The sequence below is a fragment of the Aristolochia californica genome, unplaced genomic scaffold (genome assembly GCF_029961685.1).
Source record: "Aristolochia californica isolate CCGP_79_NKW_82.1479 unplaced genomic scaffold, dmAriCali1.0.hap1 SCAF_6, whole genome shotgun sequence".
Taxonomy (NCBI): domain Eukaryota; kingdom Viridiplantae; phylum Streptophyta; class Magnoliopsida; order Piperales; family Aristolochiaceae; genus Aristolochia; species Aristolochia californica.
In genome coordinates, this window is record NW_027182257.1 from 44763268 (window position 1) to 44782741 (window position 19474).

The 19474-nt window shown below is 40.3% G+C and overlaps 1 protein-coding gene and 1 pseudogene across 1 annotated transcript; both read left to right on the forward strand.

Annotated features, from left to right (window-relative positions):
* Nucleotides 1-6844: 6844 nt before the first annotated feature.
* Nucleotides 6845-10380, forward strand: LOC137934101 (multiple C2 domain and transmembrane region protein 16). Its single transcript, XM_068778331.1, has one exon. The coding sequence runs from the start codon at nt 6934-6936 to the stop codon at nt 10186-10188; it is 3255 nt and encodes a 1084-aa protein (XP_068634432.1). The 5' UTR covers nt 6845-6933; the 3' UTR covers nt 10189-10380.
* A 308-nt stretch (nt 10381-10688) lies between these two features.
* Nucleotides 10689-19425, forward strand: LOC137935517 (probable aldehyde oxidase 4; annotated as a pseudogene).
* Nucleotides 19426-19474: the final 49 nt, after the last annotated feature.

Consider the following 19474-nt stretch of genomic DNA (forward strand, 5'->3'; position numbering starts at 1 on the left):
TGTTTCTCTCTCTCTCTCTCTCTCTCAATCTGTCTTCATACGCTTGTCTTCTCTCCAAGAAAATCATCTTTTGCTGTTTCTGTAACTGATTTAGCGCTTAGTATTCTTCTTCTCCTGGATCATGAATCCAAAATCTGCACACGGATTCTTCGTCTCAAGGTTCTGTCAGATGGGTCTTTTGTTTACTAGTCGTAGAGAAGAAATGCAGGAGAAATCTTTTTCTTGCCTCCCTTTCCTGAGTTCTTTTTTAGGCGACAGGACAACTTTCCCAGAGGGACTACTGAAAGAGAAAATGGAAATGGAACTGGAATGCCTCTTCTGATCTTAAACTGGTTTTTGCAAACTCGGAAGCATGAATATGTCACTTTTTTATTCCAAAGAACACTCAAAAATTCTTCCTGCTGAGTACTAGTTTCTTACAGATAACGCAGGAAATCAATGAGAGTTAACAAGGTTTTTAATTGTTACAACTTTTCGAGTTTCCTTCTCTGGCCAAAATGGTTTAGATTGTAAACAGAATATATCAACACACTTTCCGCCACAAAATCACAATGTAGTTTACAGTCAGTAAATGCTTTTTCTTTCAACATCTCTACTGTAAATTATCTGAGAAAATTCACAAACCTGATGGGTTTTATAACACCAAATAAATAGTTCGTTTTTTCTTCTCCAGGAATATCTTTTCCTCTTATGAGTTTTCATTTGAGCTACCTGAAAATGAACACCTTGCTTCGCCCAACTGCATTCTTGTAATGTAAGAAAATGTCAAGAACTGCTTTCTTCTCTTCTTTTTTCATCCCTCAGTTTGGACCATGGAGTGTGGAGTTCTTTTGCTTCAGACTTTTCCTCTTTCTGCTCTTTCCCACCAGCCTCAGACAAGTGGTTCTCTCTGTCTCTCACTTTCTTCTGCACAGGACAAAAACATGTGCATGGCCATGGTGGTTCTCTCTCATTTTCTGCTGTTCAAGACAAGGCATGTGCATGGAAGTAAGGTAACTAAAATTTTTTATACCTTGAGCAATTGTGCCCCTGTCCTTGATTTTGCACACATCCCAGCTTTAACTTCTATGGTTTTTCCTTCCCTCTCAGTTTCCACAGCTCACAAAGTACATCCCTCAGTTTTTTATACCTTTAAGAAACAAGACCTGTTTTTCTCATGTAAACGAGTTTCCTTTGTTGGACGATGAAGATTCATGAGTTTCAACGTGTCCCATGAATTTAGTTTCAATAAACTCGGTCCCATGTTTCTTCTCACCTTGAACAGGGAAGAGTGACCTCCCTTTGGTATTAAGATCTTATCTGCTAGAAATGTACTTCTGAAATGATACACACTGATTTCTGGGGTGAATGAGATCCATTCAAGTGAGGTTAAATGGGTCCCAATCACCTTAGTAAGAGGCCCGCCCACTTTCCATTTCAGAAAACGGATCTAAACATCGTTATTGTTATGCTTTTATAACTTTCGAGGCCTGGCCTTATTAAATAACAGCCAATGAGGCCCTTGTCCCCTCCCACGCTTCTTCACTACTCGTTATTTTCAGTGCTCTTTGCCTCAGAGAACCTGTAAAAGCTTACCACACGGTCACCTATCAAAAGGCCTCTTAGAAGAAGACAACTTCACTCCCATAACCCACCAGCTTTTTCAGATTTATTATTATATCTCCCTAATGACCTGTCTCTCAAGTGCTTTTTCTTGATTATTATTGTTTCTTTACCTCGAAACCTAACCTCAACAAACCCATTTAACATTTCTAGATACTAAGACTTTCAGTGCTTCTTCTTGCCTTCTGTGCCCTTCATTGTTGAATCATGACACAGGGATAGAGAGAGAGAGAGAGGAGGAGGAAGAAGAAGAGGAAGAAGAAGGAAAGATTGCGTTTGGAATGAAGTTTGATCCAAGATCTGCTCAATCACTTTAATCTTTTGCCTTTTTCCGGATTGCATACACAGATCTCGGACCAGGCTTCATTCCTCACTCCAGACTTTCCATCTGCAGACAAAACAAAGGTATGTTGTTACGTTATAACAGACAAGTCGATTCATGCCAGTCACTCCAGTTCGTGAGCCTAAAGTTCATGATTCAACTGCATATGCAATTTTTGTGTTACAGATTCTAAAAACAAGATTTGTTCAAACTACTCGAGCAGCTTTGAAACTTCCTTTTAATCCTTTTTTGATTGTTATCATGGGTGTTTTTTTATCTCTGAGTAGTGGCCACTGCCGAACAGCCTTGGGATTTAAGGTTTCAATACTGGCGCAGAATATCCAATGAGGGAGGTGTCTTACTGTTCATATGATATAATTGCGACCCTTTCATTAGATTTCTTCAGAAAAATTTTAAGCTTCTCTCTGCTCTGTTCATGAAACTTCAACACTGGGAACAGTAACTCAGACCCAGAAACTTTTCCTCTTCTTTTGATAAGCTGTCTTGACCTCCTGCTCTCATTGCTGTCTAATCTGGAACTCTTAGGGTTTGCTACTTATCCTTGACATAAGTATCATGTTTCTAAGAAATTACATGCTTAAAAGGAAAAAATAGAATAAGCTTCTAATCAATCTGCTGATTTCTCCGTCCAGTGTGTCTGACTTAAACAAGTCTGATCGTGACTGATTCTGTCCGTAATGTCTTCTTCATGCTTTTGAGTTGTATTTTACAGTTAAAGGGCTTATGCCATGGATTTACCGAGGCTCAACATGGTATTGGGAAAGCCAAAATGTTCTGTTTCGTTTGTAAGTTGTTTACTGATATATTGTTGAAAAACCCATACAAGTCTATCCGGTAAGATGCCTTTAAAACTTTAGATTTTGCTCATGATACAGGATATTTTCTCAGATTGGATATCATTTTCCGTAACATGAAAGGCTTGAATAAATGCAGTTTCACGAGTATATAGTTGCAATGCTAATGCTGTCGGAATGTTGTCGGAAGTTGCAGCTTCCAACAATGGCAGTGCTCCTCGTTGAGATACAGGTTTCCGTGTTGTTGCCTTCGTTTTGTAAGTGAAGACGAGCTCTACAAGGGAGATATAGGCTTTTCTTAAGTTTTCTTATCATTTTGTTGCTGCTTTCCTCTAGTTTTTAGTTTACCTTCCCTTCCATTCCTGGCCGAATCTTCTACATTTTCCATTAACGTATGATCTCTCTCTCTCTCTCTCTCTCTCTCTCTCTCTCTCCACTTTCCAGTGACGTACTCTCATTTTCCTTCTCCAGCTCTTCCTCCCTCTCTCACTCTAAATTTCTCTCCAGCTCTGCGTTCTAGTAACCTTGCATGCATTCAGATATCAGAGTTGATGGAAAAAAGCTGTGAAGTTTTGGTCGAATAATCTTCTGTGATTTGTAGTGATTCTTTCTGTATAGCAAATCCTGCAAACGAAACCCAGACAGATAATACACGAGAGCATTAGTAACTGAATGAAGGCCTTTTTTCTAAGGAACAAAGAACGAATCCATTTCGCTTTCCATTTAAGTTTTCACTTCTTTTCACTGTTCTTGGATTCATAGAACCCAACTAGGAGAAACGGGATCTGATCTAAAGTTTGGTCCAGCAAATCCTTTGGATTCCGGCCAGTCACCCATGATTGGAATTTGGAACCAGACTCTATCATTTAGGCTGTATTTGGAGCACGGAATGTGGAGAGAAAAGAAAAGAAAGAGAAGAGAAAGAGAAAGAGAAGAGAAAGAGAAAGAGAAAAGAAAAGAAAAGAAAAGAAAGAGAAAGAGAAAGAGAAAGAGAAAAGAAAAGAAAAGAAAGGAAAAAAAAAATAGGGTTTTTTTTTCTTGTTTAGATGCCCATGGAAAATGAGAAAGAAAATGGAAGAAAAATATAGCTTCTCTTGTTCGGATACATATGAAAAAGAAAAAAGAAAAGAAAATTAGTAAATTTAAAATTTTGTTGAATAAATTTTTCTCTCAAATTTCTATCTGATTCTCTCTCATTTTCTTTTCTCTTGATGATTTTCTGTTGCCAAAAACAAAAAATAACTTTTTTCTCCTCTTTTCTTTTCTTTTCAATGGGTTCCAAATATAACCTTAGAGAAAATCTAAAAAAAATTAATTTGATTTTTAAAAAATTATGCTTAGGTCAATGTTAAAATAACTGGAGATAGAGTCGAGACTCTTTATTTCCTATTACAAGACAAGTTAGCTTCATCAACTTTGACATATGATCTCTACCATATAACTACTAAGGCTATTATAAACCCTATAAAATGAGAATGGTTGTTTTCCTTGTCACATTCAATTTGTCTCACAAGAATCAAAAGTTTAAAATTCAATATATATTTAATAAAAATAAAAAAATTATTGAGAATGGTTAAATTGTATCATAAGCCCTTTTTTTTTTCATTTTCTGTAAAATAGTGTAAAGTTGTAGAACATACAAAAAATTTACATCAACTTTGTAAAATTATCATTTAGGGAAAAATGTATGCTTAAAAATAAGTTTTACATACGGTAAAATCATTAGAGGAGTATGGTTTCCGAGATTTAGGTGAATTTTTTTTCATAGGGCACCCTTGGGATTTCCTACGAATCGATCATGAGGGATTTTCAAGTGGTGAGCCACTTGAAAATTTCGCCTACTTGGTGTCATACACTATTATGTATTATAAGAAATTAATCCAACTTCTTTCTTGGGTTATTTAATTATATTTTTTTAAATAAGTAGTAACATTGACCTGGTTATGATATCAAGTTTATTTTTTCCTGTCAATGAGTTGCACACAAAATGCAATCTATTAAAAAAAATCTAAACAACTTTAAATAAGAAAACCAAACGGGTATTTAGATATTTACTTCCCGCCATCCTCACAGGAAGACACTCGACTTCTAAATCATTTTAAGAAAGAAAAAAGAAGGGCTTTCATTCATAAAAAATGTATATAGAATAGTTAAAACAACATAAACAAGGACCTGCCATACTATGTTTCTAACACCTCTTAGATTTTGTGGGAGATGTTATGAATGTCACATAATACATGATAACACGTAATATATTTGATACATAGCCAATTTTGGAAAACCAAACGCGCATAAGATTTAATAAGGAAACCCATTATATATCAGACAATCATTTAACTCTTACTTTGCACTACACAATCTCCACACACACACACACACACACACACACAAAAATTGTTATTAAAAAAGAAAAAAATTGATTAGAAGTTAGAGACCAATTTCTTTGAAAAAGAAAAGTGATTCTCTAAACAAATGACTTTGTTGAATTTATGGAAAAGAGAAATACTCCATTGACTTTATGTAATCAGAGTACATAAACCTCTATTTATAATAGAGGAAAGTAGTAGAGTCCAATTACAATTAAACTATCTTTGTCCCAATTACACCCCAAACTCTAACACTTTGAAGATAAGTCATAGCATAATTAAATAACTCAATATAGATAAAAGATTAATATAACTAAAACACCATTAAACTGAAATTCTTCTATGAAACTTGTTTTCATAATAATTTTGGCTCTGTAAGACTTCTTATTGTGTAGAACTCATCATATCATCATTGTACGGGCCTGGGGCCTTCTCCTTGGTCTATGGGTGTTGAACCCATCTTCCACATCTCTTGGATGTGTGGGCTTGGGCCCATCTTCCAACAGACTTTAATCTATTTTTTCATATACGATCCAATCACTTTGGCTTAAATTTATTTGTTTCAAAGATTCTCATTTTTTTTATTTTTTAACATCTCATAATATAACCTAGATAAAATTCTACCACTCAAATCTAAACCCTAACAAGGGTTCAATCAAAGCAGTGATGACCACCACAATGCAAAAAAAAAAATTAAAAAAAAAACACTAGCTAGGGTTCTAGTCACATGTGGGACCACTCATCACGTGAGAGGAGGGTGTGAACAAAGAAAGGGAAAAGGTTATTTAGATTGTGTGTTTTAATTTCCTTAACCAACAAGTCTAAAGGTAATGGCTTTGGTCGGCGTAAAAAAGATGAAAATGTCACCTGCTTTTGCGTTTTCTATTGCTGTCTCAGTCCACCGCCTCCCTCCTCCCTTCTCTTTCTCCGTCTTTTACACGTTCACTGGTCTCATGTCTGGTAATGGAGAGAAAAGATAAGGAATCTCTCTCACGGAAAGCAAGCTAGCCTAGGGTTTATTCAATCCGTAAAGAAAAAGAAACCAATTAAAGCCGCAGAAAGCAATCTCCCAAGGCTGCTTCATACCCAAGATAAGAATCTCCTTGTCATTTCTCATCTCTTCCGATGCTCCCCCTTCCCACCTCTCCTTTCTTACCTCTCCTCCATCAAACTTACTTTCTTCATTAGCTGTTGATGAGTAAGCTTAATCTCAAAAAGAGCAAGAATTCATGGACTCAGTTTGTCAAATTTTAGATCATTACAAAAAAGTATTTCGCACTAAACATCACAATGTTGAATTTTATCTTTTGTCACTTCAACAATGGCGGGGAAGGTTCTGAATGAGATCCTGTTGTGTGGGGTATGCATCCGTGACCCCATTAGGATCTGTTTGGAACCCCTAGCAAAGAAACAAAATGAGAATTTGATCATTATTATCCCAAAAAATAGTTTAAAAAATGAGATAATGATCAAATTTTTCGTTCATTAAATATTTTTGAAAATAATAATGGTTAAATTCTCATTTTCTTTTCTTTTTCATGGGATTCTAAACCTATTGTTATTCACTTAAGAAAACCATGCAGTCCACTCGAGAGTATGGAACTCATTGGGGAGAACACCAAAACGTGTAGCTCGGGGGATAATTGAGTGATAACCTTTACACTAGAAATTCCACTCCGTTAGATCGTTCAAAAGCTCAGTGATGACTCCATCTCCCTTCCATGGAAAGCAGAGGGAGGTTTTAGGTTAGAAAGAGAAGACTTGAACTCGCCTGAGAAAAACGAAACTCTGAAACCCTGATTCGGGGCTTGTTCAAAAATCGCCATTGATGGCAACGATAGCGCGTAAGCTGATAGTGGAAGTAGCGGACGCGAGGAACCTGCTTCCCAAGGACGGGCATGGTACGTCGAGCCCGTTTGTCGTGCTAGACTACAACGGCCAGCGGCGGAAGACGCAGACGGTCCGGTGTGATCTCAACCCTGCGTGGAACGAGACGCTGGAGTTCAGCGCGGAGGGGGAGAGCAGCAGCGGAGATAACATGCTGGAAGCGGACGTGTTTCATGACCGGAGAGTCGGACCTACCCGGAGGAACAATTTCCTCGGCCGGGTCAGGCTCGACTCGCGGCAGTTCGTGAGGAAGGGAGAGGAGGCGTTGATATACTTCCCGTTGGAGAAGAAGAGCTTCTTCAGTTGGATACAGGGAGAGATCGGGTTCAGAATATTTTACGTTGATGAAGAGGTGCCACCACCACCGCAACCGGACTCAACTCCTCCGCCGGCTCCTGAAGTGGAGGATGCGAGCGGAAAGGTTGAAAGTACTCCTGCACCGGAATCTCAAGCCGCACCGCCGGCTGATCCGCCCGCAGAGGCTGTTTCTGATGTTGGCAAATCCGACCAACCGGCAGCTTCTGAGCCCGTCGTTGAAAGAGCAGCTCAACCGCCGCCAGCCGACGCGGGAAAGTCTGAACAGACTGAAAACCGACCACCATCCGAAGCAGAACAGCCAGCAGAGGCTCCTGCACCTCCGCCAGCCGAAGCGACAGAAGCAACGCCGCCTCCCGCACCTGAAAATCCTCCTGTAACTGACCCACCACCTGAGAATCCTCCTGTAACCGACCCACCACCTGAGAATAAGAATCCAGTGGACCCATCAGAGCCTCCGCAACCGTCACCACCGGATCCGGAAAAAGAAGCAGCATCCAAATGGGACCCATCAGCGTTCCCGACTTCCCCAGTCGATTCACTACCAAACTTCAACCGCGCAGAGAGAATCTTCAGGCGACCACCGTCGGAAACCTTCGAGAGAGATTTGGGGGATAGAATGGCCGGTGTCGGGATGATCGAGAGGTCGTCGTGCGACCTCGTGGAGAAAATGCACTATCTCTTCGTCAGGGTCGTGAAGGCGAGGTACCTCCCCTTCGCCTCCACGCCGTTCGTCAAGCTCGCTGTCTCCTCCGGTCGGCAAGTACGAACGGAAACCGCCCGGAAAATCGCCGCTTCTGTCTACGAATGGGACCAGATCTTCGCCTTCGGAGGGACCGCTCTGGAGTCTACGTCCACGCTAGAAGTTTCCGTCTGGGACCCTGCACGAAAGAAATCCGACGTGGAATCCGATTTCCTCGGTGGGGTCTGCTTCGACGTCACGGAGATTCCCACGAGGGATCCACCAGACAGTCCCCTTGCCCCACAATGGTACAGGTTGGAAGGCGGAGGGGTCCATAGAGGGGATCTCATGGTTGCCACGTGGATAGGAACCCAAGCTGACGAATCATTCGCTGATGCGTGGAAGACTGACACGGCCGGCACTCAGGTCTCCCGCTCCAAGGTCTACCTCTCGCCGAAACTGTGGTACCTGCGGGCCACCATTTTGGAAGCCCAGGACTTTTTTCCTCTCAGCATAACGGCGTTAACGGACACGTCTTTCCACATCAGAGCGCAGTTAGGTTTCCAGGTGCAGAAAACCCGCCCGGCCGTCAGTGCTAACGGCGCGCCTTCCTGGAACGAAGACCTCCTGTTCGTCGCGGCGGAGCCCTTCGGTGAGAGCAGCCTCATCCTCTCCGTCGAGAACCGCACCGGCAAGGAGAAAACCGTTTTCGGAGTGGCCGAGACACCGCTTTCCTGCATCGAGCGGCGAGTCGACGATCGGAAAGTGGTTTCCCGGTGGATAGACATGGAGAGCCCCGGGGAGAAGAAACAAGCAGCCTACAATGGCCGATTGCACGTCCGCGTCTGCTTCGATGGAGGGTACCACGTGATGGACGAGCCGGCGCACGTGAGCAGCGACTTCCGGCCGACAGCGAGACAGCTCTGGAAGCCGGCAATCGGGTCCGTCGAGCTCGGGATCGTCGGCTGCCGGAACCTGATTCCCGTGAAAACCGTGGCCGGAAAAGGAACGGCGGACGCGTACGCCGTCGCCAAGTACGGCGAGAAGTGGGTCCGGTCGCGCACCGTCGCCGACTGCCTTAACCCGAAGTGGAACGAACAGTACACGTGGCAGGTCTACGATCCATGCACAGTTCTCACCGTGGCCATCTTCGACAGCCGAGCAGCGCCGCCACCAGGTTCCCAGGAGCCGAAAGAAACGGCGGCGCGGCTGGATTACCGCATTGGAAAAGTGAGAATACGTATCTCGACGCTGGAGCACGGGAGAGTGTACAAATGTACGTATCCGCTTCTCCTCCTACTCCCTAGTGGGGCCAAGCGAATGGGAGAAATTGATCTAGCCGTCCGATTCGTGCGAACAATATCCGCAATGGATGTGCTAAACGTGTACACTCGCCCGATTCTGCCACGCATGCATTACATCAAGCCGATCGGGGCGCTACACCAGGAGGCACTACGAGGCGTCGCAGCAAGAATCGTGGCCATGCATTTGTCAAGATCGGAGCCCCCGCTTCCACGCGAGGTGGCCCTTTACTTGCTAGACGCGGACTCGCAGACATTCAGCATGCGGAAGGTGCGCGTGAACTGGGCCCGCATCGTGAACGTACTCGCGGGCCCCATCGATCTCGTGCGTTGGGTGGAGCAGACGCGCACCTGGAGGAACCCCACCGCGACGCTCATGGCCCACGCGCTACTGATCCTTTTAGTCTGGCATCCTGATCTCGTGATCCCGACCGTCGCCTTTTACGTCTTCGGGATCGGAGCGTGGAACTACCGTGGCCGATCGCGGGGCCCGCTGGCTCAGCCTTGCACGAAGCTGTCCCAGATCGAGACTGTCGATCGGGACGAGCTGGACGAAGAGTTCGACACGGTGCCGAGCTCCCGGCCGTCGGACGTGACACGTGCGAGGTATGACAAGCTACGGGCGCTGGGGGTGAGGGTGCAGGCGGTGCTGGGGGACGTGGCGACGCAGGGGGAGCGGGTGCAGGCACTAGTGACGTGGCGTGACCCGCGGGCGACGCTGATATTCGTGGGGATGTGTTTGATGATTGCCATCGTTCTTTACGTGGTCCCACCGAAAATGGTGGCAATGGCGGGGGGGTTTTACTATCTGCGCCATCCGATGTTCCGGGACCGGATGCCGCCGCCGGCGCTTAATTTCTTCAGGCGTCTGCCATCTCTGTCTGATCGGATCATGTGAGCCGGACGATCAAGTGGGGCACGTATGTTGGATGTAAGGTTGACATGCTCGGTAAGAGATGAATTGGGCCCACTCTACTTTGGAATAATAACTTAGGATGACGAAGCCTTTTGTAACTTTTTTTTTTACTAAACATTTTTGTAAAATAGTGGACTAATAATAATAATAATAATACTAATAATAATATTCAAGTTAAAAAGAGACTTAAATTATTTTTAATAAATTAATTTATCAAGAAGCACTAAAAGTGAATGATTTTGAATAACAAGGGTGACTGAATCGATCCAAAGACATTAGCAGAGCTGAATCCGGTAATGTCTAACGAGCACGATGATTTAACATTTTAGAAAATTGGCGCATTTGGAGGGTGAGGTGTCATTTGCGTCAAGATCGCAGTTTCTGCTATATGATGAAACGACTGTCATCAGTGATCGGCTTCTTCTGAATTCTGAGTCGTGGGAAAAAAAACAAAAGAGATACAACACAAATTTGAAGAAAAAATTGTCAATTTCCATCTGGATCAGTGAATCAGAGGGAGAAAGTCGTACTCTTTTGGTTATGCTATGGAATGGGTATACATATTGCTATTCCTCGGTTTCTCAGGAAGCTTGGACGTTTGGTTTCGTTTCTTCCATGGAGAAGAGACGAAAACTGGTCTTTGCTGTTAACAGGGAAAGATTCGAGCTCGAGGACTTCTACCCTTCTACTACTTGGCTGGAGTTTCTGAGGACTTAAAGGAGCCAAACTTGGGTGTGAGGAAGGTCAGTGTGTTTCAAAATTGCAGCTTTTCTTCTTTTTGTGTTTCGTCAATTCGTGTCGTGGTATTTTGATTGTTACTTTGTAATCTCTTCATTTTGTCAGTTTTGCTCAGTCAGGTGTTTGTGTAGACCGGTTCCTTACTCTTTTTTCTTCTTTTTTTCTTGGTGCATGCTGAATTTTGCTTAATCGGTTTGGTAGGAGCTGTATATTCCCCGGTCTGCTTAAGCGTTTGTTCATCTTCTTTTATTATTGCTAAGTACGTCTCACAATTCGATTGCCCAGTCTTGAATTTTAGCTTGTTCTACTTTGCTTGGTTTGTTAGTTGTGAATCTCGTGATCACTACGTGTTCTTTGTGGGAACAGTTGGTTGGTTGGTTGATTCAATTTTACTTTTTTTCTTCTTTTTTTTTTAAAAATTGATTAGCTTTTATTGCATGGAAGGAAACTTACAACGGACTGAGGAACTACTGGTTTTTACAAACTGTTTCTTTTGAAACTCGATATTTGTGTCTTCACTGTTGTTATGTGTATTTGTAAATTCTGAATTGTAGATATTATATTTACGTGGCAGGTGGTTGTGGAGCTTGTGTTGTTCTTATATCAAAGTATGATCCTGTGCTTGATCAAGTTGAAGATTTTAGCATAAGTTCCTGCATCACTCTACTTATAAGCATTAATGGCTGTTCAGTTACTACGTCTGAGAGACTTGGAAACAGTAAAGATGGATTCCATTCAATTCATGAAAGATTTTCAGGCTTCTTTGCCTCTCAATGCGGATTCTGCACTTCTTTGTCTCTGTTTTCAAAACTTGTTAACTCTGACAAAAGCCATCGGCCAGATCCACCAGCTGGATTTTCCAAGCTTAAAGCGTTCGAAGCTGAGATGGCAGTTTCAGAAAATCTCTGTCGGTGCACAGGTTACAGACCCATTCTTGATGCTTGTAAGAGTTAATGTTGATATGGAGGATCTGGGTTTAAATTCTTTGTGGAGAAAGAACCAGAAACCAGATGTAAGTAAACTACCACTATATAATCGCAATGCCGTCTGCACATTCCCTGACTTTTTAAAGAATGAAATCAGATATTGTGCTTCTAAGGATACTGAATCGGATGCCTATGTCACATGGTATAGCCCTAATAGTCTTAAAGAACTTTATTGCCTGCTTGAAAGAGAAAATGAAAATGGCAATAAGGTGAAATTGGTAGTTGGTAACACAAGCTCTAGTATATACCAGGTACAAGACATTTGTGATAGATATATAGATCTCACCCAAATACCTGAGCTGCTAATGATTAGAAGAGATGGCTCTGGAGTTGAAGTTGGTGCAGGGATCACAATCTCTAGGTTGATTTAAGTGTTGAAGGAAGAACAAGACGCCATTTTCACAAAAATAGCTGATCACATGAGTAAGGTTGCCTCAGAATTTGTTCGAAATAGTGCAAGCATAGGAGGAAATTTAGTTTTGGCTCAAAGGGATAAGCTTCCATCAGATATTGCCACTGCTCTTCTTGCATCTGATTCGTCTGTAACTATTTATATGGGCATGGAAAAAGTGACTCATATGCAAGAGGAATTCTTGAACGGGCCTTCCTGAGATTCAAAGGCTCTACTCTTAAGCATCTATATCCCCAGTCAAGAAGTGCTAGGAAATTCATCACCAGAAGGTGAATCATTATTCTTTGACACCTATAGAGCAGCTCCACGACCACGAGGAAATGCATTGGCTTATCTTAATGCAGCTTTTTTAGCTCAGATTTCTACATGTGGAACATCAGGGGATCACATTTTACAGAACTTGAGATTGGCTTTTGGTGCTTATGGAACTAAACATGCAATTAAAGCAAGAAAAGTTGAAGAATTTCTAACTGGGAAGCATGTCACTGTGGATATTTTGCTTGAGGGAATTAGATTACTTAAAGCTACAGTCATTCCTGAAGAGGGTACACCTAGTCCTGCTTACAGGCCGAGCTTAGCCGTTGCGTTTCTTTTTCCTTTTCTTTCCCCCATCTTGAAGCAATCATGGATAAATAAATCTATTACTCTCGCTGATAATGGTGAACCAAATGGAGGCCAGAATGGCATCAGTCGTGGGTTGATTGCTCAAGCTTCCAACAATGATCATTTTATGGGATCTGCTTCATTAACATCATCAAAGCAGGTGGTGGAAGTCACCACAGAGTATTGTCCAGTAGGTGAACTGACTAAGACAGTGGCAGCTGAGATTCAAGCGTCTGGTACTTCTGTTATAATTCTTCCTACTTTGTATTGAGAATGATTGAAAATACCATGATTTTGATCTTTTTTGTACTGTATATGTTCTAATTATGTCTATGTACCCTTCTCAAATGTAGGTGAAGCCGTTTATGTGGATGACATTCCTTCTCCAAAAGACTGCCTTCATGGAGCATTCATTTGCAGCACACGACCTTTTGCCCTTATAAAGGGTGTTGAGCTGAAGCCTACTTCTGCATCCAAAAAAGTTGTTACTGTTATTTCTTCTAAAGATATTCCGAAATCAGGGGCAAATATTGGCTCCAAAAGTATGTTTGGTGGCGAACCTCTTTTTGCTGATGATCATACTCTACATGCTGGCCAGCCGATTGGTTTTTTGGTATCTCTTTTTGACTCTCTCTTCTCCTCCCACCTCCTTAATTGAGGCTTACCAAATGACTGGTTTAGATTGCAGAAACACAGAGATATGCCAATATGGCTGCTAGTCAAGCAATAGTGGATTATGACACAGGGGACCTTGGGCCACCAATTTTAACAATGGAAGAGGCAGTTGAAAAGTCAAGCTTCTTCGAAACCCCACCTTTATTTTGCCCTAAACCTGTTGGTGATTTCTCTAAAGGAATGGAAGAAGCAGAACACAAGATTCTCTCAGAGGTACTTGAAACAAGATTCTCATAGCAAAACGATTCCATTTTTTAGACTGGGAATTCTCTTCTCAAAAAGAATGAAATGAAAAACTCACACTTCCTCTATTTGATTTTCTAGACCTGATGTCCTGTCATTTGGAGAGTTCAGGTCAAACTTGGATCGCAGTACCATTTCTACCTGGAGACACAAACAGCTCTGGCAATACCAGATGAAGATAATCGTATGATTGTGTACAGTTCAAATCAGTGTCCCGAGAATATTCAAAGTGTAATTGCAACATGCCTTGGCATTCCTTACCACAATGTTCGTGTCATTACTAGGAGGCTTGGGGGAGCTTTTGGTGGAAAAGCTTATGAGGGCTATACCTGTCAGTCTCTACTTATCTTTGTTTCTCTTTGAAATGAATACAACACTTAACCATAGTTGGAGGAGAAAGCTGCACATTTTCCATTGATTGTGAGGCACAGTAGCATTTGTTTTTTGGGCCATGGATTGCTGCACATCTCTTCTCGTGGCTGAGGATGCCATGTTTTCTTTAATAAATTCTGTGATGCTCATATATCCTTCATTTTAACAACCTTGTTTTGTCAGATTTTATAATTAGCTATAAACGACTTGACAGGTTGTGACTGCATGTGCACTTGCTGCATACAAGCTTCAGAGACCAGTGAGGACATATCTTGACCGCCAAACCGATATGATTATGGCAGGAGGGCGGCACCCCATGAAGATAAACTATAATGTTGGATTTAGATCTGATGGAAAGATTACTGCCTTGCATATTTCTATTCTAATCAATGCAGGGATATCTGAAGATATTAGCCCAATAATGCCTTCAAACATAGTTAGTTCATTGAAGAAATACAATTGGGGTGCTCTTTCTTTTGATATTAAAGTCTGCAAAACAAATGGTCCTAACAAATGTTCCGTGCGTGGTCCAATGATATATAATTTATTATATGAAACTGTGAAAAGTAAGAAGAAAAAAGGTTGAAGAGAGAGAATGAGAGGGAGAGAGCGAAAAGAAAACTTCACTTTACCTTCCAACATATGCAATATTGTTATGGATCGCCAATGAATTTACTTTTGCCTGTTAAATAACTATTGCTGGTAGTAGTGGTAGTAGTACCCAAAAAATGTTTGCTGCTACATAACAGAAGTTTTGTCATGAACTTAAAAGTCCCGTGTTTAGAATTACAATTGAACCTACAGGCATTTTTTACCATGCTGGTCATGTTAGCCATGAAACTAATAGTTCCATTTCTTAATTCTTCCTTTTACTTTTCTTTGTGTTTTTAGTCATTGATTGAAACGAGTAAAGTTCCTCTTATGCGCATTGAATGCTTAAATGGTGCCACTAACTAACAAAATTTGTGGATGTCAAAGGTGGAGATTGATCTTCTTACACGTGCTGCTAGTATTCTGAGAACTGATATCACATATGACCGTGGGCAAAGCCTGAACCCTGCGCTTGACTTGGGACAAGTAAGGAAGATCAACTTAACCTATTCATTTTAGTGTCCTTCTTTTGCTGCATCCATGGATGTCCTGCCTGATTACAATTTTAGTTATTTACTAGTGTGGTGCTGCATGGAAATGATTCTAATTCTCAGTTTTCAAATCATTGTATGTGCTTACCTTCTTTAGTTGATCCATGTTACATCATCTATAGATGGGTCCTGAGTATGCATGTGTGTAGTTCACATGGTCATATTGAAGATATGAGTGTGCATACTTTGGTGGTTGTTGAATGTATGAAAAAAAGAAAAACTTCATTGACTTGATATAATTTGAGTACATGAACCCCTAGTTATAATAGAGGAAAGTAGTAGAGTCCAATTACAATTAAAATACCTTTGCCCAATTACACCCAAACTCTAACACTTAAAGATAAATCCTAGTATAATTAAATAACTCAACATAAATGGACTACTAACATCAGCTATGTGAGACTTCTTATTGTGAGAGTCTTGTAAGAGTCTTCTCTTCAACACTCTACCTCAAGTTGGGAGGTAATGGCAGTGATCCCAGGTTGAACCAAATAACATAAATGTAGTAATAAGTTCCTCCATAATGGTGTCTCAACACCGAGCACTTGACTCTCAAATGTAGAAATGGGTGATAAAACATAAGTCAAAACCAAACTCAAAGGATTTCGAACAAATATAGTGATAATAATCACTAAAGTGGGTAATATCTGTCATTCATAAGACGACGATAAAAGACCCACGGGTACTAATAAAAAGTCTCAATGGACTTAAAACACCCATATAAATAAAAGGGACCAACCAAAGCAATGTTTCAAAAGGTTTTGGCCAAAAAGGGGTAAGTGAGAGTCAAATAAAGAACGGTAGGAGTAAGTCTGCCAAACAACAATAACATGATAATGGGAATCAAAGGAAAATAAGATGATGGGGCCATAATGTTCTTTATTCAAATCTTCATCAGAATAACCAATGCTGACAATAGTTAGCAATCGAGAAGTCCTTTCATAATAATGTCTCAGTTAAAGAGACAAATAGCAACAAAGGATATGGGCCATTGCGCAAATAACACATACCAAATAAAGAAAGTCCTTAATAAGGAGACATTAAATAATCTGCTACAAGTCCATCCCTGAATAAGGAAGCTTTAATACTTCTGATATCAATATCTCAAAAAATATAGCTCATAATCATAAACGGTTTGTTGATCAAGAAGCTAGACTCAAATATATTTAATTTGATATCAAATTTGACATAAAAATATTCGTTCTTGAATCTTTTATGATCTCTTGATTCTCTTTATTCTGTATCACAACCCTTGTTGACTCTAATGCGAATATCTCCTTAAATATAAATGAGATTGACATGAAATTTTCTCCTTCTGAAACTAGAATTCAATACATTTCATCTAGGTATAATTTTTGTTCATAAAATATACTTCTTTTGAGAAAAAAAATCTGATAGATTTCGGAATCTATAATTTGGCTGAACTAAGTACTCTTTCTTCTTTGGCCAGCGACCATTGACTCTTCCAAGATCGATATCTCCATCTAGAAAACTCAGATTGAGAATAGGTTGAATAAGTAATAAAATAGACTTACAGATATTTCTTTGAATATATAATTCTCCTTGTAAAGTATCGTTCTTGATGGCATAAGCGGCTTGAAAGTTGAAGTTTTTTGTTGTTGCTCAAACCTTTCTTACAATTTAATATTTGCTATATCAAATATCGATTTCCCTTTGTATAAAACTCCGATTGCCAAAATTCATTTTGTGTTAGATAAGTAGACTCGAATATCTTTCTGTCAATATATAATATGCAAAATGAAAAGATTAGTATAGAGGTGAAAACGCAAAGCAAACAAAGGGTATTGGGACTGAAAAGAGAAGAAGAAAAAAAATAGATACGAACCTAAATAGCTAGAGATAATAGATCAGAAAATGATCACATTATCTTTGTGGGTTGACCGAGTCAACTCACATAACCTGCTCTGATACTATGTTGAATTTATGTAAAAGAGAAGAACTTCATTGACTTGATATAATCTGAGTACATGAACCCCTATTTATAATAGAGGAAAGTAATAGAGTCCAATTACATCCAAACTCTAACACTTAAAGATAAGTCCTAGCATAATTAAATAATTAAACATAAATAGACGACTAACATAACTAAAACACCTTTAACTGTGACTCTTCTATGAGACTACTGTAAAACTCAACCATATTAATTCTGGCTCTGTAAGAGTCTTCCATATCTTTTCTTCAACAGTGGGCCCCAAAGTTAGGCATATATACAAGAACCCAATAGTTGGGTATCTTGCCAATAGGATCCATTTTGGTGCTAAGGAACTCAGCATTATAAACTCCCTCAAGTGATACAAATTGGATTCTCAGGCAACTGATCATAAGGGTGCATTTTATTAAAGCCTGAAGTCAACAAGGATACAATCACTGAGGGGGGCCTCTAATGATGAGGGATTGGAGGATCACCCCCTCTTTAGCCAGGGAATCAGCCAAATCATTGGCAGTTCTTGGAACATTAGACACCATTTACAAGCTATGTCATTAGCCACATGCAAATTTTCATGAAAACTGATTCACTCCTATGAACTAGTTCCCAGTATGTTTGAGAAGACTGAGCCTGCTTCTGTTAAACAAACTGAATATGATTATAATATATGATTTTTATAAAAAAGAATATAAAAATGAAAAGCATTCTGATTGTACCATTTAAGATTCTGTTGAATAGAGAAATTAGGCTTGGACTAACAGATCTATCAATTGGCCTTAGATCAGGCCTTAAAAACTGTTTCTCCTAAATTATGCACCATTTGTGGAGAGTGAAAATAAGGCCTTGGATTTACTGGTCTGACAGCACATAAATGAGATGATGACCCAAATCAGGTTGGATGTGTGGACTTGACTTGTTGGCCTGGCCCATGGATAATCTTGGTCTCTTGTAGTTACTTTTTTCTATATTGGCCATGAATATATTAAAATTCTTACAGGTTGAAGGTGGCTTTATGCAAGGACTTGGGTTTTTTATGTTTGAAGAGTATTCAACAAACTCAGAGGGACTCGTTGTTTCTGAAGGAACATGGACATACAAAATCCCAACAGTAGACACCATTCCAAGACAACTCATAAGAGATATTTTTAAATAAACCATTTTGTTGATTTATATAAACCAGGGAGTCAAGCATGTTGATTTATCATAAATCATTCTGATCTTTAAATAAACCAAAATTTACCACCTTCATTCATGTTCTTGTCTTCCAATACTTATTATAAATTTACAGTAAATGTTTTCTTATTAATTGTTGTTAGTGGTAATTATTCAATACTATTTTGTCTGATAACTATTGTTACAAACGAGACTTGAGCTGCATCTCTGTGGTGTCATGGGGGGTTTTCAGGGAGTAAGTCTTGGGTTCAAGCCTCACTAGACGGGGGGATCTAGTTTATACACCTGTTGTAAGAAAATGACCAAAAGAAAAGAAAAAGTCACAGGGAATCCAGCAAACCATAGTTGATTTATATATTGAATTGACAATGACCATTTTACTAGTATAACAGAAAGTGGGTTCTTTGTGTGCTTGTGAGAATGCACTACTTCTCGACTGAATATTATGATTAGCATCAATAAATAGTTTTGATTGAAAAACCTTATCTTCGTTTAATAGGTCTGATCCTGCATATTCTTTACTGTTATTAAATTATAATAAGTTATTATTTTTATTTTGCCTTCGCAGCTTGTGGAGAACCACCACTACTTCTAGCAGCCTCAGTGCATTGAGCAACAAGAGAAGCCATTAAAGAAGCCCGGAAGGAGTTCTTTTCCTCGAATGACACAGATGGATCAACTTCAAGATTTCATCTGGACGCCCCTGCAACCATGCCTGTGCACGTATCAACTGTACAAGGGTCTCAGCTAACTTGCTTAACTTTGAAGCCGTCTCGCCCTCTACTCAAAAGAAATGCTTTAATACCTCGCCTTTCTTCTTGAAGCCTGAGATCTTTATGTGTCTGCTTGAATTGTAGAAGTGTGCATGAACTAAGAGTGTAATATTTGACTTGTGCTTAGGGGTGGCATGAGTTAAGCCAAGTTCGAATCTGCTTATGTTTGAGCTCGATTTTATCTGAATATTTTAAAATAAAAT

Coding starts and splice junctions, on each gene's coding strand:
- LOC137934101 (XM_068778331.1), top strand. CDS start 6,934: ATGGCAACGATAGCGCGTAAGCTGATAGTGGAAGTAGCGGACGCGAGG.